This window comes from Gambusia affinis, linkage group LG19 (assembly GCF_019740435.1).
Source record: "Gambusia affinis linkage group LG19, SWU_Gaff_1.0, whole genome shotgun sequence".
Classification (NCBI taxonomy): domain Eukaryota; kingdom Metazoa; phylum Chordata; class Actinopteri; order Cyprinodontiformes; family Poeciliidae; genus Gambusia; species Gambusia affinis.
This window is the reverse complement of record NC_057886.1, coordinates 7,346,831-7,368,339: the sequence shown is the minus strand read 5'-3', so window position 1 is coordinate 7,368,339 and position 21,509 is coordinate 7,346,831. Positions and strand designations below refer to the sequence as shown.

The window sequence follows — 21,509 nt, the reverse complement described above, 5'->3', positions numbered from 1 at the left end:
TGTCCCGACAGACATCTGATGGAAACATTTTAAGCAATCCACAGTTTTTATTTCCACCTTGAAACAAAACAAATAAAAACTTTAAGCAACATTGTCAGAAAACCATCTTGTAACATAATTATGTTAAATGTAACAGGAAGAAAAAGGTCATGTTACCTATAACTTCTGTTATAGGTAACATCTGTTATATCTTAAAATATAGCCTCTCTATATACATCTCTATTTACAGATACATATAAAAACAAACAGTCTCCGTTCAAAATTAATGTCCAATCACGTTATTTTAATCCCTGGGATCCTAGTTTAATTCCACAGATGATCTAAATCTTCTCTTGGCACAGTGATGATAAAATTCTCAACTCTTTTTTTTTTTTTTTTTTCTTGCAACAGGAAATGCTTCATCCCTGCCAGAGTTTGTTAAAGTTGCATCACAACCTACATCGATGAACTGAATCGACCAGCTTTCACCTGAACCTGTAGAAGACGTAATTTCAAAGTGTAATATTCCTTCTGTACTCTTGCAGCCTCCAGCTGCGTTTTTAGAGTCTCTCTCTGCAGCTGACCCAGATCCATCGTGTCCGCATCGGAACCGGTCAGGACCCCCGACGTTGACGTCTCCACCTGGTCCGAGATGCGAGTGCTGTCCGAATCGCAGACGCTTCTGGGAGGAAAGGGGAACGCCGTAACTCCGGGCCCGTTTTGCTCAGACGGCACCACTGATCAAAGTAAACGAACTCCTACAATTTACCTCGTCTCTGACATCGTCTGCGATTCGAATTGGTCCAAGCAGCTCACAGCTGTGCGATTGTCACAGGCGCTCGGACCGGGCGTAGTCAAAGTTTCAGCAGAAAGCCCTGCAAACTAAAAATATTGTAGGCACCGCAAATTTTAAAGTTTTGCCACTGACCTTGCGTTTGGTTTGTGTACTCACCCAGGAATTTGTGGATTTTCTCCTCGACCGGTTCTTGTTGGGGAGAAGTGTTTGTGGCCACGTCTGCCGTTTCACTTTCCACCGGTCGCACGAGCTTTTCTCTCTCACTGCTTTTTGTCTTTTCGCAGGAATTCATCTCCGAATCTCCGGCTCCTTCCTCATCGTTTTCGGGAAAGAAAATTTGGTTTTAAATTAAGAAATTTAAGAACCTCAGAGCAATTTATCAGACATGGTGAAAATGCATCACCGAAAAATCTGGTAAAACCAGAAAACCTCAAGACGTCAAAAACGTAAGTGAATACTAAATTAGATCAAATCTCCTATTTTACTGTCTCTTACTGCAGAGAATTAATTTGGACCTTTTCTGGCAAAAACAGTCAGAACCAGTAAAATATTATTTTCCACAAATATATACTTTGTGCAAAAGTTAAACGAGGAACAGAGGAATCTTTGTTTGTGAGCATAAAGTTTCTGTGCTGCTTTGCTAGTGTTTTTATGTTTTAAGAGCAGCTGCTTTGTGGCTTGTACTGTATCATCACCTTCCAACATGTGTAGTAGTTGTAAATGACTATCTTAGTAATCTAGTAATCTGTTTATTCTGACGATTAATCGGGTAATCGGATAAAAGAAAATATTGATAAAAGCTGCCATAGCAGCAGTATTAATATCGGATATCAACATCGACCCAAATGTTCATATTTGTGCATCCCTAACAATTACCGTTCTGTAGTTTGGAAAATTAAACCTGTAACAATAACAGCTCACTTTTTAAGTTAACCTGGACAAACATTATACAGAAATCTGAAATCATATTCAATTTAATAATAGAGCAGCAGGCTCACAAAGGCACTTCTCACACCCTAGTTTTCATTTTACGTATTAATCTTCAGTCAGTTTAACACATGAACTCTCACTTTGCACAGCCTGTAACCTTGTTATATAATCATCCATATAAGTCCTGATTTAAACAGTTTAAATGAGAAGGTTGTGAAAATATGGACCTATTAAAACTCATAAACCTTTGAGTTGATGCACCACAGCGGCGGTCTGACAGCGACTCCTCGCCTGTGAAATGACACAGAAGAGAAAACCAGATTTCACAGAAAACCTCCACGGAGTAAAATGACGACCCAACATCAGCTGGCATGTCAGTACTGTACTTCCTAATATCTAGTTTCATATCAGAAACAAACTTCTTTCTGTATCAATATAACCAACTCTTCCTCTGATCCGTTCGTGTTAGAATATTTTAGATCGTCAATCAAAGCTTTGACTTCTCATGGAGATGAAAAAGGCTTTTATCCCATTTCTTCCAACGTGTTCCTAACATTTCTATATTATTGCCATTGGGCTGCAATAAAAGTCTGACTCAGAAGGTATATCTTTACATATACGGTACATTTAAAGTGGAAATCTTTCAGAGAGGAAGATATTTTTCTCAATAACCAAGAGCGCACCTGGGTGATATTGTAAAAACCACTGGATAAATTCAGCCGCTCATCTCACCATTGACATTCTTTGGAGAAGAACAACCGAGTTCATCTGCAACGCGAGCTTTTCAGGTGTCGAGATGATCAACCTCGGATCAGGTTCTGGAACAGAGGAGGCGTTTTCAGAAATCAATCACTGGTCACGAGTCGTGATGCAAACTCCGACTGAAGGAACAGCTTTTGTTTGAACGATTTGAAAGAATGTGTCGTTTTAAGTTGATGGTGAAGTAGAGAGACGGCGAGAGGGAGCTGCAGTGTGTCTTTAGAGTCAGAGAAAGAGAGGAACTGTGAAAGCATAAGGAGGTCTGGAGTGGTTCGGGAGAGCTGCTAGACAGCAGTGAGGTGTGCTGTAGGAGTGCACCAAGGCTGGACTCCAAGCCCCTTCTTGTTTCCTCTGATGAGGTCAGACAGGACAACGATGCTCGCAGACGACATTACGATCTGCAGTCAGAGCAGGACGAAGGCAGAGGAAAAGCTAAAGGAGGTGAAGGCATGTGCTGGAAAATTAACAAAGATCGGTTTAAGCACGACCGAATACATGCACACGAATGATTCGGGCGCAAGTGGAACGCTAAAGGGAGTAGAAGAGAAGAAGGTGGAGGACGTTAAGTTTTTAGGGTCCATAGCAACGCTTGGTGTAGAGAGAAGAGACTGAGGAAAACACAAGATGTTGCAGAGCTCAAGATGTTGAGGTTCTCCTCTAGAAGTGACAAGAATGGACAGGATCATTAATGAGAACATCAGAGGGTCAACTGGTGTTAGATACTTTAGAGGAGAGATAATTATTACGCTGGTAGAAGGGAGTTGATGTTGGACGCTCAGAGGAAGACCAAAAAGCAGGACTTGAAGTTAGTGGGTGTAAAGGCGAAGGATGCAGAGGACAGGATTAAATGGAGACAGACGATTCGCTGTGGCAATCCCTGAAGGGAAAATCCAAAACAGAAGAAGACGAGATTACCGTTAGGAGCACAGAGGTTTTTATCGTTATCATCCCCGTCGTCTTCCGTTTCATCTTGGTTTTCCTCCGGATGGTCGGAGTCGTTTCTCTCTTTCTCTTCCTCGGGCCTCGATAACCAGCGTCCAGAGCCTGAATGGATCCAGTTGTCGTTCTCAGAGTCGTCTGTAGCTTCTGTTCCTGACTCTCCTGCTCCTGGAGCGTCGCGTCGGCTTAAATGATGAGCTGGTTTATCTCCATTGTTCTGAAATGTTTTACCTTTCTTCTGTTGGACAAAAAAAAATAATAATAGTGTTATTGAAAAAAAACAACTGTTTTTGCATCCGAGCGTTACTCACTTACTTTATACGTCTTTGCCCCTTTTTTGTATCCCTCAGTGTCCAGAAGGCCTTTCTGTGAGGAGGGAAAATGTTCATTAAATGAATAGAAAAACTGTATTTTATTGAAATAGGTGCTTAAAAAAAACAAAAAAACAAGGTTACATCAAACCAATGTTGCAGAGGTTTTCCATCAGAGTATATGCTGTGTTTCCATTTTTTAGCTGAGCCTCTTCCTGCAAACTCCTCAAAGGCAGGCGGGGTGAACATGCGGCGCTCACACTCGATACACTCCTCACCTGCAGAGCGAAGTGGTACATGCACTTGTGGTTTCAAAACTTGTGGAGATTGAATTTGCTTTTAATATTTACATAACAGGATGTTTTCCCTCATGAATTTCCTGACATAACATTGAAAAATCCCCTAAAAACATGAGGGCATTTCTCCACTAAACCCCGCCACCTTTAGCTTGTTGCCACGGTCCGGTGAATCATTTCACACAATCTCGATGTTCTTACTTTTCGCCAGCTTTTGGACATCCATTATCCCCATTTTGTCCCCACAGCTTACAGGCCACAGTTCTCGATCTTGCAGACAGAAAAGCCAGTTTATGTCTCAAATATTCCTCAGCAATTCAAGCCAATGCAAATGTTTTACTCTCTCAGTGAAACGCGGTTTGAAATGCTTGAAGTCCCGTTTGCCTTCAGCGGCGTGGATTCGTTTAAAAAAACCGGATACCTTCGTGTGTCAGTGACTGGCTGCAGTCGTCTTCCTCGTAATAATAATAACAATCTTCCTCGTCATCGTGATAGTTGATGCTCTTTCTTTTTCTCAGATTGTGTTCTGTGTCTAAGCGTCGCTCTTCCTGTCCAGAGTCGGACCGTAGCGAAGATCTTCTCTTCATCTTCTCCTCTTACTCACTGCAGTCTGTCTTGAGAAACAAACCGTTTAGAAATTGAAGGAAATGTAAACATAGCCGGTTATTCCGTGAAATAAAATAAAAAATACTGTCACTACCCATGGGGAACTTTTGTCTCAGCCTTCAGGATTTTAGGTTTCGCTGTGATGAGACAGGAGATTACACTTACTGCAATTGTCAAGTTTTTAATAAAACATATTTTCATACAGTTTCTTCTATATTGGCTTCAGTTTCAAACTTCAAAAACTGTTTTAGGAGCATCCCACTACGCTGATAAAGTTTGGTGAGAAAAACAAAACGAATGTTAAAAGTTTGAGGAAGATGATGAATAAATTTGATTTGCTGAATGTTCAGTTTAACCGACCATAGAAACGTTTTACTGTTCGATTTGACTGAGTGCAGCTCCTCCTCCATTTTTTCCTTATCTACATGGAAAGTCTGTAGTTAAAACCCTCCTTTTTGCCTTTGCTCTGAATATTTAACATAATATTTTATTTAGGATTTATTTAATTAGACAGATCTCCTGGATGTCCAATCTGAAAGCAGGCTTCCACATTTAGTCCGTTTAAAACTTAACCCTTTTAAACAAAAGAGCTTTATTTTAAAACTAAATAAGCAAAACTACACCTTTAGGGAAGACGTCACCACAATGTTATTTTGTTTAAGCAACTTTTATATCTGCTGTTTAAGTTTGACAAGCTGGCGATTCGATCTACTCTTTTGTTTTTTGAAAATATGAGTCTTTTTTTTAAAGAAAGGCAGACTAGTTCACAAGGTTCCGTTTGTTTATAAAAATAAATACTATTTTTATTATGGTTTAAAATAATTATTATATACTGGTATAAATATTTTTGTAAATGTTTAATGGTTTAGTGAATGCCTTGATAGCAGATCCAGATATCCTTGTACAGAAGTAAATATGTGCCATCAGGATTTGAATTGAAAATGCCTCTGAAATTTGAATGTTGTATATTTACACTTACTTTTTCAGTAATACACCTTATCCTTGACTTTATTAGTATCAATTGGTTGGATATAAGTGGCTGCTGGTTTATCCAATAGGAGCTGAGCGCAGAGAAAGAAAGAAAGACTCTCAAAGTTAAAAATGTAGATAAACCGTCTCTATAATTAAACTATTCTATTTTTTGTTTTCGTTGTAATTTTAGACGGGTTTGTGTTTAAAGATTCTGCGGGTCTGGCACAGACCAGGCCCGGAAGCGTCTGATGAAACTGAACTCTGCTTTTCACAGGAAGTGGTAAATCTCCAATAAATCGTGATTGGACGAATTATTTGAAACGTCTGTTTGAAATGACGTGTTCAGACAACGGTATTTGGGTTTAGGCTCAGGTGGCTTTCTGTATATTTTAACTTTAACCATCACTAGAAATTAAAGTTAAATCATTTAAATTATTTACTTTGCCTTTGGTGGTAATAAAGTATTTTTGAATTTGAAATCCACTCTTTAAGCAGCCCGTTAATTTTAGAGCAACTGTCAAAAAAATTGAGGACTTTTTTTTTTTCTACTCACTTTCTTGCAACCAACAATCTTTCTAAGCCACAAATAAAAAAATATCTTTAGTTATCAACCCTTAAAGGTAATTTACTCTCTATCACCCCATTCCTTCCAAACAGAATTACTAAATATGCTCCAAAAACAGTTGCGTCTTCCAGAGATACGTCTACTGGATGAATATTTTGTTTTCAAGCAGCTATCAAAAGGATTTCCCTCCTACACATTGGTCCAACTCACTTATCTGTGGTTTTTACAAAAAAAACAAATACAACCCCACAACAGCTTGAAATTAATTCAAAAGTCTTAAGAACCAAAGAAAACTTACGAATCAACAGCGAACGTCTTCCCTCTGCTGCGGAAAACGAAACAGAAACTTCGGTTGCAGACACGCCCCACGTCGTCTTCCTCCTCCGAGAACGAGACGGATCACAGCATGCCTGAATTTAAGAGTCTTAGAAAGTGAGTCATGGAGAAACCGCAGCAACACAGCAGAGCCGAAGGACGTGCAGCGACGTCCAAGGGCTAAAAATGAAACCAGATGTTTCCTGGCATGAGAAAAAAATAAATAAAGCAACGTTTCAGACAGAAGAAAAGGTGTGACAATTTAAAACAGAATACGTCATTGCTTCAGATGCTTACGCATCATCGGTCACTACTTGTGTGCTTCAGCTGCCGTTGCAGAAAATGAGTAAAACAGGAGCAGGAAGTTTGGTTGATTATTTAATATAAGAAAACTAACACCGAGTAGAAAACTTGAGACAGACCTGGAAACAGCAGCATTTGACATCTACACTAAGAAACAGAAACATTCTTAGCACAGTGTGAGGAAAAGCACCAAAAGCAAAATATAGTCAGAAGAGCTACAAACAGCTGAATGCATGAAATGTAACAGTAAATATTTATTTTCTCCTCAGGGTTATTCACACCACTTTCAAAACTGTAAGATAACTAACGGGTTAGAGATTTCAGATTTCCAAGATTGCTTGCCAGTTTTGCACTAATAGGTAGTAATAATAATAATAATAATAATAATAATAATAATAACACCTTGACCTTGAAAGGTGACCTTCTGGCAATCATGTTTGGGAATTAGAAAAAGTAATACTTTTCCACCTGTAAATGCTATTTATGAAAAGTGTAAAAATCACTCAATATTTTCTTAACTTGTCATGTTTGAATGTGAGCTCTGTAAAGACGTTGAGATAAACTGAGTTGAAGTCGTGAAACAGCGTAGAAGAATTTGATAAAAATAAAACTATAGATACCTAAACCATCACTAGTAAAATACAAACTGTTTGTATGAAAAGTGAAGCTTAAACAACCACTGCAGAGCTGTTTGGAGAAATGAGAGACCAGCGTTTTTTTGTTCGTCAAAGTAATAATGCCGGTCAGAATTGGAGCAGAAATTACATCTAACTGAATGCATGCAGACAAAACTTTAGTGTTTTGAATTACCGTTTTTCTAACAAAGGGTGAATTACAGGTAGGAGGGGCAAACCACAGAGGGCTTTTAACTTCCACTGTGGGGTGCCGGTTAGCTACGTTTTGAAGCTGCTGTGCTCAGTTCTTTTCATTTCCTCCACTTTTCTGTAAACTTCAAACTTTATCATTGCTACCATCTGTCTTGTCTCTTTGGCAACTATCAACTGTGACTTTTTCTCATAAAGAAATTACACAATGTGGAACACATTTAAAAAGAAAAGCTGTAAAAATTATCAAATAGGCACATTTTCAATACCAAATCTGCATTCATAACATTTTATGGTTTGTGTGCTAATTACCAAAACCTCACATCTAATTGTAAAATAAGTAAGTAAAGTAAAATGTAAAAAATAAGGTTAACTAGTCATTCACAGAGTTGACACTAAAACCTTTCTTGTCAGTTTTTTAAGTTGTTTAGCATCAGGGTGTAACATTCCTCTTGCAACTTTAAAACTCTAAGCTGCAGCTTTATTTTTTCCTTCTTCAGCTGATCGATATCCATTGCATCCACGTCGGAGCCGTCTGAGACCCCCAAAGCTCCTTCGTCCTCCATCTTCTCTGAGACTTTCGGACAGTCTGAGACTCTGATGCTTTTGAGGGGGGGGAGGGGGGGGAAGAAACATTTGTTTGGTATATTTGCTTACTTTGTTGACTGGAGCAATGCGTTTCATCTTACCATGTCTCTGACCTTTCTAATTCTGCTTCGTCGTGATCCGGTTTGGCTCCATCTGCGTCCTTCTCATTAACCTCTTTATTAACAGACAGAAGCAGCAGGTTTGCAGGTGCAACAGAAAGACTTGTTAAGTAACCAAAAAACAACACAAAATGAAGTTTTTTGCTGCTTTTTTGTTTTAGAAAAAATGACTGATCTATTAGTTTCTGAACTTCTTGACAAGTGGACTTGAGGTCATCTTTAGGTGACCTCATATCCAACACTGCATCTTTCTCCTCACCTTAAACAATGTCAAAATATAATAAATCTACTTAAATATTTTGAAAAAGACTCATGAAAGCCTTGTTTTAACTAACAGAGCCTTACCTGTCTTGTCACCGTTGCTACTAACGGCGAGCTCTGCAGAGGAAGCACCGAGGTTCTCGCTGATCAACTCGTTTCCTTCAGCGACGGCCGAGTCGCCTTCACTCTCCTCAATGTGTGTGTTTTCCTCCAAAGGCTCACACCAGGCACCTGTTCACAAGCAACAACACAATAAAATACTTACTTTGTTTACCTGAAGAGGATTTGAGAAGTTACTCGAGTTAATCACAAACCTTTCGGACGCCGTTTCGCCTTACAGGCTCTCTGCCTCTGTAAAAGAAGGCAGAATGAGTGTAAAATAAGCAGAAAGACTCCATGAGCTGAAGGAATGTAAAAAAATGTAAAAATAAAAATCAACCAAAATAAATTCAGAATAAAAGTCAGCAACAAGGACGAATCAGAGCTAACATAACAGAGCTACTCCGACATGAGGACCGTGATGTATGTGAACGTCTGACTCACTGAGGTCACTCTCGCTATTTTGTTCCCCTGAGTTTTATTCTCTTCACAGCACGGCTTCCCTGTTTCCAATCGATTTGCTGGTCAGTTGCTGAAACAAACTTCACATTTAAACCACCTGCATGCGGTCTGCCATCTCTACCTGTGAAAGCCTTCTGATGATCGCTTCAGTTTTCCTCTGCTCCTCGGCTCCGGCAGCGTCCAAGTCCTCGCGACTTTCTGCAAAACAGAAGAAACATTCGGAAATACGAATTCTCGAAAAGCTGCCTACAGCCTTCGCACTTGCTCACATTTTAATATACAACAGCAAACGTCAACGTAATTGAATGGTATTTTGTTTTCCCAAATGGGCTCTATTTATTTTCTGATCGTCTCTGAAGAGAAGCAGCCCCACAGTATGATGCAGCCATCGCCATGTATTACTTACTAAGTATAATTTATCTGGAGGAGTGAAATCTATTTCACCCTTTGAAGAAAAAAAGCAATTTTTTTTTTAGGTTTTATGACCATCAATTATTTCGACTGAGTGATTAAACTTCACTGATAAATTGAATATATTTTATTTATTTATTTTATTTGTGTAAAAACAGGATTTTGTAAAAAATGGAGGAGTAAATTTCTGCCAAAAAAGTCTCAGAAGTTTTCTAGAAAACACGTTTTGACTTTTGGAAAAAAAATTCTCAGATTAAGATGAAAATTTCAGTTTTTTCTATCAAATTTCTGAGAATAATCAAAAAAAAATTCTGAGATTTTTTGACAAAGATTTACTATTAACCCATAGTAGGTTTCCATAGTTCAGAGTGACATTAGCCTAAAAGTGACAATACATCAAATTAGAAAATGGCTACAATAATATTAAGAACATTTATCCTTTATTTTTAAGGAAAAGAGAGAAAAAAGTGATTAAAATCCGATTTTGTATGTTCAAATAAAAATTTGAGATTTAATTTTTAAATCACATCTTCCAGTCCCATCTACCATGTAAATAGTTTGCTTTCTAGTTAAACTAAGGAACTTAAAACGTATCTAATATTCAGAGTGAGAGGAAAAATGTCAAGTTTTTAAGGAGAAGAAAAATACCATATTTCTCCAAATTTACAGAAAAGCAAGGCACCAATCCTTCCACCAACACTGGGATCAGCAGTAACTTCAATAAAATGATTTTTGTGAGAAACATCACCTCTGGCGTCGCCGTGGTCGTCCAGGTAATCAGCATCAGCAACCACATCCCCGTTGTCCGTTTTATTTTCGTCCTCAGCATCTCCTGAGTTTAGACCGTGTTCATCATTTCTCTCATCCGGTTCATCCCTAGTTTTTTGGTCTCTCTTCAGAAACTCGTGCCTGTCGGACTGCTTGTGGTCATCTTTAATATGACCTCCCTCACGATCCTGTGCAGGCTGTACTTCTGCCTCTACCGAGGGGATAAAAACTCCTGGAGAGATGCTTCTCCGGGTCACCGAGGTGGAAGATCTCTTATATTTACTGCTCTTTGTTCCCTGGAACTTGTGGACGCTTCTTGTTGGCTTGCTTTCCATTTTTTTTGATGAAACCTTAACCATCTGTTGTAAGAATTAGGAATGAGTTAAACTCAGAATAAACATAATTACTTAATAAATCGTTTCGCTAATGCTAAATGTAGGAAAGATACCCTCATAGGCTCGGCTCCTCTTCTTTGATATCCAGTTGTGGACAGAATACCGTTCTGTAAGATCCAACATACGTCGATTAACTTTTGTTTAGGACTTTATCTACTTAAGTTGACAAAACAGAAAAATAAAAAAAATAAAATAAAAAAAGGAATTACCGCAAACCAATAGGTCAGAGGTCTTCCTTCATGGCATATGCTGTTTTTCCATTTTTTGCACGCTCCTCGTCCTGCAAACTCCTCAAAGGCCGGGGGAGTAAACCACAGGCCCTGACACTCTATGCAATTCTCACCTAAAATCAGACCAAAATCATAGATTGTATAGATTGTGACAGACACCAGCCCCACTCACAACCCTGCAAGTAAGTGTGTTTAAATAATGGATGGATGGATATTTAAATTGGAGCTAAATATTTAACCTCCGAAATAAATGATAAGTTTGGTTCCATCTTGCTAACTACATAACGAAATTCTTAGCTTGCTAAGTACATAGCAAAATATTTACCTCGCTAAGTACATAGCAAAATATTTAGCTTGCTAACTACATAACCAAATATTTAGCTTGCTAACTACAGACCAAAATATTTGGCTAGCCAACTACGTATTTAGTTTGTAACTGTGACAGGCCAAATAACCCACATTATTGCTGTTAATATTTGGCTGTGTAACATCACAAACGGCACCTACTCATAATCACACTGATATTCTTCTACAATTTCATACATGTTATTAAAAAAAACAAAAAAACATTTAAATTGGGTGTTTGCATAACTTCTTTTTCTCACCTTTTTTCAGCTTTTCTACATCCATAATTCCCTTTTTGTTTTCACACGTCACAAACCAGATTCCTAGGAGGACAAAAGCCGCAAATGATAGGACAGTTTATTTCTACATTCACTATCAGAACATTAAAAATGTAAAATAACTGTGGAATAATTACACTTTAAATGCCTGGTAGGACTTTTGTTTTACCCCAAAAACAAACAAAAAAGATAAAGACAAAATGTAACACCTACCTTTAAAAAAAACTCACCATTTTGCTTTGTAATGCCATTCTCTTTAATCATCTTCTTCCCATCACCTTGGTTACTGTACACATTAAAAGATTTAGCTCTTGCTTGCCTTAAGCCAAACTTTCTGTCCCCAGATCTCTCTTCCACTTCCTCATGTACACAACAGGATTTCAGCAAAGGCCTTTTTCTCTTCGACATGTTTTCTTGCCAAACAATTTTCCGCCTTGGAGTCGGGTCTAAAGAAACTATTTCAGGAGAAGAAGTCTGGGAAAACAACAAAAGACAAAAAACAGTATAGTAATCCTAAATGACATTTTGGTTCATCCCAAACATTTCTCACAAGTTGAATATTCCCCGGTATTTTATTTCCTAGTCATGTTCTTTTTAACTTTAAATTTTGAGCAAAGTTCTGTATTTTAGTCCAGCCACCCAAAACCACTGTTTGCATTCAGATACATTAATGAATCCCAACAACCTTGGTGAAAATATTTCAATAAAGAAAGCACAAACTTCCTATTTATTATGCGTTTCCTCCAACGTATAGAGATGAACTCTTATCAAATTCTTTATGTTCACAGATACAAATTAAAGTGATCACAACTGCCCAGAATTTCTGATAATTCACCGATTTTAAATTTAAGCCGAGCACAAAGGCTGAAGGAGACTGTTCTGAAACACGTCTCAGGTTTTAATTACTTAAGAACTGAAAATTATTCAAATTTCCCTCTCCATTAAAGCTTATTTAATACAGTTTCGGATCTTAATCACAGTCAGTCTTAATTATGACTGCAGATAAAAAGACTGTTATCCCAATTAGAGCTGTGATTTTTCTCGTTCAGAAGTTAGATAGATAAGCAAGATTCGCGGTTGAAATTTCAATATAGCAGAATTGTGAAACGCCCTTTGGGAGTTTAAACAATTATTTAGGAAAATCAACCAATATTTTCCGACATTTTACATTATGTTGGACAATTGCAACGGAGGAAACAGCTTCAAAAGACAGATGTTTTTTATATTCGTTGTTTCACACTTATTCACACGCTTGGAAAAATCCATGTTTTTCCCAGTCACGAAATATTAGTTTGACTACATCCTCAGAGCACCAGAACTCCTCCAGTAATCTGCACTGTCTCGCGGCTAGCATCCCAGCAATTAACAAACAAGAAGGAGTTGTGCGTGTAACTACAGCTGTTAGCAGCAAGTTTAACGGAACGACTTAATCCTAACTTAAAAATCACTTCCACTTTTTTTTTTTCTCCGTGCTACGGCGGTGGAAAATTACAGTCCTCGCTGCGTCCGCTCACCTGAAAACACAGGAGTGGAAAAAAACGCCTCTCGTGGTTGAAGCTGAAGTTAACGGCTGCACTCAAAAGCCACGCGCGCGTGCTCAACACATTGCTACGTTACGCTGCTACGTCGGTGACGTTGTTTTGGCTTTCTCGAAACTTTATTGACAACGTCGTATTTATGTGTTTAAATGAAACACTTGATTGAAAAAGCCAGATAGAAGAACTCCAAACCAAATATTGGCTGTTTCCTCCAAGAACTTCTTGGTTATGACTCAAATATCAAATACATCCCCAACAAGAAAGCTGTTTAAACACCAAATATTTTCACGATTAACAACTTCTATGGATGTTTTAAGTCACCCCTGGCACTTTGTAAATCTGCTGTTGTTGGCTGGTCAACAGTCAGTGTTTTTGTATGTCCTACAATTTTCAATAAAACAAAAGAAACACTTAACGTTGCATGAAACACTTGATGTTTTATGTAATTCGGACCGGTTTATAAATGTGTGCACACGTATCGTGAGTATATGTTAGCTTTTCGGTATTGAAAGTTTTTCCCCTACTGTTTAGATAGCTGGAAAGGAAAATGCTAATGCGAATTCTCTCGATATGATTCATATAGTAGAGTCTAGATTCGATGTAATAGAAAACAGCTGATGTTTACAATACATTGCGAAGGCATTTTAAAGCTAAAAGATCAGCTGCAGAAGATCTTTCCTGCCAACCGCCATCAATAAATCTTTGAAGAAACTAAATTAATGAGTTACAACAACGTTTACTTTCACTTTGGGATTGAGAAAGTATGTCTGAATTTGAATCGAATTGAATTAATACAAATAGATGGTTTTCCTGTATCTATAACACAAGTACAAACGTTACCAGAGTACTGACCGCTCTCTAAGAAAATTACTTATACCCTACCTAATTTGTCAAACTTAGTTTTTGACGGTCTCACTTTGTTTTGTTTTTTTTTTTGTTTTTTTGCTTTTGTTTTTTTGAAATTCACATGTTTATGCATATCAAAAGCATGTTCAGAATAACTAGTGTAGTCATTGGCCATTTAAACAGATTTTACTTTGAAGGGCTGGGTTATGTTTGTGTGTGTGTGTGTGTGTGTGTGTGTGGTTTAAAGTTGTCTGAGTGGAACGTGCATGATGTCATTCCCTTGCTTTGATCTGACAGTGATGTAAGAGATGATGTCATTGCCAGAATCTGCAGTGCCTTTTGTAACAGACACACAAAGCAGAAGTCATAGAACCAGAGACCACTGCTGAACAGAAGCTGCTAATCCAACACAAGAAGACGGGAAAATATGGGTCAAAGAGAAAGCTCAACTTCTACGGAAACCAGCACTGCAGAAATTAATGAAACAAGTGCTGATCCAAAGGAGAGAAAGCGAACCCAATCATTGAAACAAAACAACAGAGGCGTAGAACTCAAAAATGTGGATCGGTCTGGACAGACATCTCACAAGAACAAAGAGAGAACAGTGAAGGAGAGCAATTTAGACAGTAAAAAGCCACCCCAACAGAGGAAATCGAAGAGCGTAGCCATGTATCTCCATAAGTTGGATATAACTGAACAGACAAAATGCAAAACCCAAGCGAGAGAAGTCAAAAGTTTGGAGGAAACCAGCATGCCGGCAAAGTATTTGCCCAGTCCCAATCCAAGTGGGAAGTCGAAGAACAACTGCAGAGGATCCAAAACTTTGGATCAGACAAAACAAAGGAAGAAAGACTTAGGAGTCAAATTTTGGGAGGAGACCGACAAGCCAGGATCGCATCCAGTCGATTTTAAATCAGATGAGAAAGGACGATCTCGACAGAAAAAATCTAAGAGCAAAGACTACCGTGATTCAAAGTCTTTAGGTCCAACCACAGAGGCGAAGCCAAAGAGCCAAACGAGAAAAGCCAAAAGCATGGAGGACCTCAGCACGCCGGGACAGCATGTGTCCAGTCTCGATTCAGATAAGAAAACCCAGCCGGGACACAGGTCACCAAAGATCAAAGACCCAGACAGCAAAGCGTCAAAGGATAAAGCAGAAACCACCATTTTCAATACATACAAAGCACTCAGGTTGATCGACAAGCAACTTGAAACAATCACAAAAAATCAGGATTGCCTTGTCACGTTATCCAGAAACATCCAGAGCTTTATGGAACAAGTTAAGAAGATTAGGAGTTCCACTACAGAGAGGCGGGATAAGCTGTGGAACAAGTATGAGGACTGGCAGAAACTGGTCGAGGGTTTTGATTATCCTCTAGCGCACCTTGCAGCCATGATGAATGTAGATATGAATTTTCTAAAAAGGCTCAAGTTCTTGGATTACATCATAGTCAGCATGGACACCCTCAAGGAAGCCTGCAGAAAACTGGAGAGGGAAAAAACAATCTCAGAGGCGAAACACAAAGAAGAACGAAAGAAGCTCCTCAATGAAAAAGTCAATTTGGAAAAGATGCAAAAACGCCTGGAAGACATGTTCCCTGCCATAAAGAAGAAAATGAGGAAAAAGGAGAGAGAATCGCACAGAGCCAACAAGGGAACACAGACACAATCCCCCTATGAAGCTTCCATGATGCTATCAAATCTGTTGGCACAAATTCACGCATCATTTGCACATTTTGCACATAATTTCCAACACTTATCATTATAGTACCATTCCCGCACGTCCCCCCCTTCCCTAACTAACCTTTTCTCCACAACATCAACATCTGATGCATTGCAGGGTCTGTGAAATTATGAGAACCTGCCACTTGTGAAACATCTGCATCTTCCACAATAAAAAAATAATCCAACACTTAGTTGTTGGTGTGGGTTTCCCTGGGAGAGCCAGGTTTATCCCACATGTCCACATCCCCTTCAGTGGTCTCTAAACGCCACCCTCCCATGGGCCCACCACCTGTGAAAGGGGCCAACGGGGTCGGGTGCAATGTGTGTTGGGTGGCGGCCGAAGGAGGGGACCCTGGCGGTCCGATCCTCGGTTGCGGAAGCTAGCTCTTGGGACGTGGAATGTCACCTCTCTGGTGGGGAAGGAGCCAGAGCTAGTGTGTGAGGCTGAGAGGTTCCGGCTAGAAATAGTCAGTCTCACCTCGATGCATGGCTCTGGTTCTGGAACCAGTCTCCTTGAGAGGGGCTGGACATACTTCTACTCTGGAGTTGCCCAAGGTGAGAGGCGTCGGGCAGGAGTGGGCATACTTGTTGCTCCCCATCTTGGCGCCTGTACGTTGGGGTTTACCCCGGTGAACGAGAGGGTAGCCTTCCTCCGCCTATGGGTGGGGGGACGGGTCCTGACTGTCGTTTGTGCTCACGGGCCGAACGACAGCTCAGATTACCCACCCTTTTTGCCTTCTCCGGGTCAGGGGGGGTGTCCTGCCCCAAGTGGAGGAGTTCAAGTATCTCGGGATCTTGTTCTTGTTCACGAATGGGGGAAGAAGGGAGCGGAAGATCGACAGACGGATTGGCGCAGCGTCTGCCGTCAAGCGGGCGCTGTACCGGTCCATCATGGTGAAGAGAGAGCTGAGCCAAAAAGCGAAGCTCTCGATTTACCGGTCGACCTACGTTCCCACCCTCATCTATGGTCATGAGCTTTGGGTCATGACCAAAAGAACGAGATCACGGATACAAGCGGCCGAAATGGGTTTTCTCCGTAGGGTGGCTGGGCTCTCCCTTAGAGATAGGGTGAGAAGCTCAGTCATCTGGGAGGGACTCAGAGTAGAGCTGCTGCTCCTTCACGTTGAGAGGGGCCAGTTGAGGTGGCTCGGGCATCTGGTCAGGATGCCTCCTGGACGCCTCCCTGGTGAGGTGTTCCGGGCACGTCCCACCGGGAAGAGGCCCCGAGGAAGACCTAGGACACGTTGGAGGGACTATGTCTCTCGGCTGGCCTGGGAACGCCTTGGGATTCCTCCGGAGTAGCTGGTGGAAGTGGCTGGGGAGAGGGAAGTCTGGGCCTCCCTTCTGAAGCTGCTACCCCCGCAACCCGACCCCGGATAAGCGGAAGAAGATGGATGGATGGATGGGAATGTATCAGATTTTATGATGCAAAGTTAATCTGTGACACGTGTGCCAGATTGCATTTGTGTTTCTCATGCAGGTCGGTTAGGGATTGGAGGGAGTTTGTGTAGGGGATTTAACGCAAGCAGTGCAAAATATTCACAATTACTCTAGTTTTACTGTTTCTTCTGTGAAGTCATTCTTTAAAGTTAGATTCATTTTCTAAAAATAATCCAACACTTAGTTGTTGGTGTGGGTTTCCCTGGGAGAGCCAGGTTTATCCCACATGTCCACATCCCCTTCAGTGGTCTCTAAACGCCACCCTCCCATGGGCCCACCACCTGTGAGAGGGGCCAACGGGGTCGGCCCCTCTCACAGGTGGGAGAGGGGCTTTGCTTACATTCCTTGATGGTTTCTCTTTTAAAAAACAACAACAATGATAATAACAACAACAACAGTCTTGTCCTTGTGTGATCCTGCTGTCCATTTTTCCTTGGATGTCTGTTTTTGTTCTCTGGTTCCCTGTGCTCCTTTAGTTTGTTTGTTTATTTTTATTACATCTTGAAATCCAACATTTCAAGATGTATTCACAGGGAACTAAATGGAACTCCTTTAGTTCCCTGTGCTAACTAGTTCAAAAAATAATCCAACACTTAGTTGTTGGTGTGGGTTTCCCTGGGAGAGCCAGGTTTATCCCACATGTCCACATCCCCTTCAGTGGTCTCTAAATGCCACCCTCCCATGGGCCCTGTGCTCCTTTAGTTTGTTTGTTTATTTTTATTACATCTTGAAATCCATTTGCTGCCTCAGCCTCTCTGTATTTGTGTCCACTTTCAACACACAACATGACCTTGACTCTGTTCTACATTCCAGTTCCTATTGTTTCACTGAGACAGCTGATATTTAATGCCTTTGGGTTTCATTTGTAAGGAAATAAGACTCTCGTCAAGCAAAGGTGCAACAGAAACATCGGTTGATTTTGGAGACGCACCGATCCACTTTTTTCACTTGAGACACCGATACTATCTAAAGTTTAGTTTTGGTCATAACGATTTGATAGAGAAAGAAAATGCTGCTTTAACTTAAACTGTTTCTTTAAAAAAAAAAAAACAACACACACATAATGGTATTAAATTATGAATTTATTTGATAACTCTGCACCGGTACAGCACACTTAAATATGCCAATAAACTTCACAAGCTTGGTCAAACATGTACAGTACAGACCAAAAGTTTGGACACACAGTTGTGTCCAAAAGTTTGGTCAAACATGTACAAGTAACACAACTTTAGACAATTTTAGGCCCATCTAAAATATCCAGGGCAGCGCATATTCCAGCTCTCAGCTGTCCCTGAGGATTGGAATGGAGAAACGCTGCCTTAGAACAAGATAACCAGCGGACTCTGCCCTGTAACATGAGCAGGACGTTTAATGGCTACAATATGCTGCCTTTGTGGTAAACAGAGTAAGCAGAAGCATGAATGGCTTATTTTGTAAACCACACTGCTTGCAGTTTAATCAATTGCTTTACACGTCTACTTGCAGTACCAAGAAAAGATCAGTTATTTCCTGTACGTAACGAACGTACCATTGTGTCAAAGGCTGTGGGTTTAATCTTCGTCATGACGTAAACAAAACTCACATAAACATACCTGTAATTTTTAACAATATGACATTCTTCTCCTGGAATGTGGCCGATCCACAGACAGATTAGAGATAAAACAGTGATGGAAAAACAATTTTTTACTTTTTCCACCGTGGTATTTGGTTCAGAAACTTTAACGGGATCTTGAAGAACATCCCGGTCCAAATGACTGCCCCTGCAAACAGGTATCCAACTGGAACCTGCAGAGCAAAGCCCGGCAGCAGAACCACCAGCATCAAACACAGGAGGATGTTGGAGACCTTGTTGATTTTTATTTCTTTCTCTGCTTCCTTTCTTGCATTCTCTTCCTCTTTCCTCCAAAGCTCCTTAAGCTTCTTCTTGAGCTCCTCTTCTTTGTACTTGCACTTGAATTCTTCCGCTTTGAAGTCGATGGCGTTGCTTCTCTCTGCCAGGATGCTCTCCTGTCTTTCTCTGATCTTGCTTTCCTCTTTGGGATAGAGCTTTGCATGGTAGTGACTGCCTCCATTCAGGGCCACCAGCGTCTCGATCTTCTCCAGAAAGCGCGACACCTGCAGCTGGTCCTCCGGGTTTTTGTTGTTAAAGACGTGGAAGCCACCGCTGCACTTGCGGATGAAGTTGCGGAGGTTGTCATCGCTCTCGGAAATGACTTGGTTTATTGTTTTCCCCTCCAGCCGATCCCCGTGGGTGAACAGCACCAGGGTGTAGTCCCACACCCGCGGACCAAACTTAGCTTCAATCAGCTTTTGGGTGTCTTCGTCCTCCTGTGTCAGTCGTCCTACTGGGACCACAAACACGAAGACGTGAGGGCCCGGCTGGTGGAGCGTTACGCGCATGAGAATCTCTCGAATGATTTCGTCCTTGTCGCGGTGTTTCTCAAACAGCCCGGGCGTGTCGATGACTGTGACGGGCATATCTTCGATCATCCCCTCCTCCTTTTCACAGTGGACGGTGACTCTCTTAAGCTTCATGTCGGATTTAAAGACAACTTTGTTGAGAATTGTGTTCCCGGTGCAACTCTTGCCAACTCCACTCTTCCCAATGAGCATGATCCTCAAAGGTTCTGACAAGAAAATGAGCAAAAGAAATTACACTTCTATTGACAAGAACTATATTTTCTGTCTTTACTTGTTCAGAAATGTAACATTAGCTTATGGTAGTTAACTATAGAATTGGGGTGCTAATAGCAACAACATGATGGAGTAGCTCTGTTAGTTCTTTTTCTGATTTGATCCAAACAGTTTTTGTTGACAAATTGCTTTTATAAAAAGCACATGAGGTGGACTAGCAGTGCTTGCTAACCACTAATCCAGGACATGTTACTGTGAAGGATACTCTCTGTTGCTTGGATATTGAGCCGTTCATGTCATACAACAACGGTGTCTCTTCAGTCAGAGGCCTTTTCAGATTCACTGTAAGACTGACTGGTATGCGGGAGATGCTTCCTGTCCACAGCATCCCCATCCAAAATGATTCTTTGAAGATGCTTGGATTATATACATTAGGACAACATTTAGCTTGCCTTTGTTTTAAATAAAGCAATTTTGAATTGAATTTTTAATCTGAATTGAGTTCACAAATACAATTGAGTTTGTCTAATTAAAGAGTGAATACTTCTTTTTTTACCTGTACACATATATATTCCTGCAAGACCTTGAAGCAAAACCATGAGAAATTAACCTTTGAAATCTTTAAATTAAATTGAGTTTATATATATATATATATATATATATATATATATATATATATATATATATATATATATATATATATATATATATATATATATATATATATATATATATATATATATATATATATATATATATGAAAGATTTCAAAGGTTAATTTGGTTTTGCTTCAAGGTCTTAATATATACAGATATATATATATATATATATATATATATATATATATATATATATATATATATATATATATATATATATATATATATATATACCTGTGGTCTGTTCCGTGTCAGGGTTTCTGACAGCAGCCATGGCAGAAATCAGTTCTGGGTTGGAAAATAGCAGCAGCTTTAAACATCCAGTATATTTAATTAAAATAAGTTTACATCTCAATCATACAGGGTGACGATTAACTCTGGATCATAGCTGAGTTGAGTTTTGTTATTCAGATCCTAATCCGACCTTAAAGTTTCTGTTAGAAATGTTTAAGGTTTGAAATGTGTTACTCCTCTTAAAGTAGCGCTGTCCTTTAAGCAAAGATGTGGTTATTCATCTTGTTTGGGCTCGTTTGCATCACCATAAACACGTTAGTTATAATTTCCCGGTATCTCTTCCTGGTAAAGAATTTCCTTGAGAACCAGTGACCGTACTACACTTTCACACTTCGCCTACCTGTGGTCTGTTCCGCGTCAGGGTTTCCGACAGCAGCCATGGCAGAAATCAGTTCTGGGTTGGAAAATAGCAGCAGCTTTAAACATCCAGTCCAAATATATCATAGAGGTTTTTACTAAGAGGAGTAAAACGAAATGTAAACTTTAGCCAGCAGGTGTGAGGCGAGGCGCTGTGACAGCCGATACTTAAACTCGCCAAGTGAATAATAACAGGGATCAAAGGCTGGAATCACTCTCTGTAGAAAGCAGCTCTCTGGCGACATCTAGTGGTAATTATGAAGTACGTATACCTCTGCATCCCGTAAGCATCTGCAGACTTAGAAATTCACCTAATTAAAAATACAAATTTAGAAGTTATAATTGTTTTTCCCTTTATACTCAAATTACCCACAGTAATTTGTAATAGCTGTTTACTCCATCAGGGTTTATACATATTTTTCCAGAAAAAATTAAGATGCCAGCATAAACCAAAAGAAAGGACAC

General features: G+C 39.9%; 3 protein-coding genes across 14 annotated transcripts; all 3 read right to left on the bottom strand.

The window, feature by feature from the left end:
- Window positions 1–27: 27 nt before the first annotated feature.
- On the bottom strand, window positions 28–6,705 carry LOC122822251. Of its 8 annotated transcripts, none has more exons than XM_044100757.1 (12): window positions 6,452–6,705; window positions 4,711–4,753; window positions 4,432–4,624; window positions 4,212–4,280; window positions 3,859–3,992; window positions 3,719–3,769; window positions 3,380–3,641; window positions 2,438–2,523; window positions 1,952–1,996; window positions 932–1,094; window positions 749–854; window positions 28–661 (listed from the first exon to the last, which is right to left on the bottom strand). In XM_044100757.1, the coding sequence occupies exons 3-12, from the start codon at window positions 4,595–4,597 to the stop codon at window positions 436–438; spliced, it is 1,308 nt and encodes a 435-aa protein (XP_043956692.1). In that variant the 5' UTR covers window positions 4,598–4,624; window positions 4,711–4,753; window positions 6,452–6,705; the 3' UTR covers window positions 28–435. The 8 variants fall into 8 exon arrangements, with proteins under 8 accessions (XP_043956692.1, XP_043956693.1, XP_043956698.1 ...); XM_044100758.1 differs by having other exon boundaries at window positions 4,432–4,620; XM_044100763.1 differs by lacking the exon at window positions 4,212–4,280 and having other exon boundaries at window positions 932–1,084; window positions 1,951–1,996; window positions 4,432–4,620.
- Window positions 6,706–6,832: 127 nt separating this feature from the next.
- Window positions 6,833–13,185, bottom strand: LOC122822250. 4 transcript variants are annotated; one of them, XM_044100752.1, is made up of 11 exons: window positions 13,066–13,185; window positions 11,782–12,025; window positions 11,534–11,596; window positions 10,908–11,041; window positions 10,752–10,805; window positions 10,284–10,662; window positions 9,246–9,322; window positions 8,878–8,914; window positions 8,648–8,794; window positions 8,285–8,405; window positions 6,833–8,198 (listed from the first exon to the last, which is right to left on the bottom strand). In XM_044100752.1, the coding sequence occupies exons 2-11, from the start codon at window positions 11,957–11,959 to the stop codon at window positions 8,006–8,008; spliced, it is 1,383 nt and encodes a 460-aa protein (XP_043956687.1). In that variant the 5' UTR covers window positions 11,960–12,025; window positions 13,066–13,185; the 3' UTR covers window positions 6,833–8,005. The 4 variants fall into 4 exon arrangements, with proteins under 4 accessions (XP_043956687.1, XP_043956688.1, XP_043956689.1 ...); XM_044100753.1 differs by having other exon boundaries at window positions 8,297–8,405; XM_044100754.1 differs by having other exon boundaries at window positions 8,285–8,357.
- A 4,979-nt stretch (window positions 13,186–18,164) lies between these two features.
- Window positions 18,165–21,212, bottom strand: LOC122822249 (GTPase IMAP family member 7-like). 2 transcript variants are annotated; one of them, XM_044100750.1, is made up of 3 exons: window positions 21,028–21,212; window positions 20,628–20,681; window positions 18,200–19,727 (listed from the first exon to the last, which is right to left on the bottom strand). In XM_044100750.1, the coding sequence occupies exons 1-3, from the start codon at window positions 21,065–21,067 to the stop codon at window positions 18,784–18,786; spliced, it is 1,038 nt and encodes a 345-aa protein (XP_043956685.1). In that variant the 5' UTR covers window positions 21,068–21,212; the 3' UTR covers window positions 18,200–18,783. The 2 variants fall into 2 exon arrangements, with proteins under 2 accessions (XP_043956686.1, XP_043956685.1); XM_044100751.1 differs by lacking the exon at window positions 20,628–20,681 and having other exon boundaries at window positions 18,165–19,727.
- Window positions 21,213–21,509: the final 297 nt, after the last annotated feature.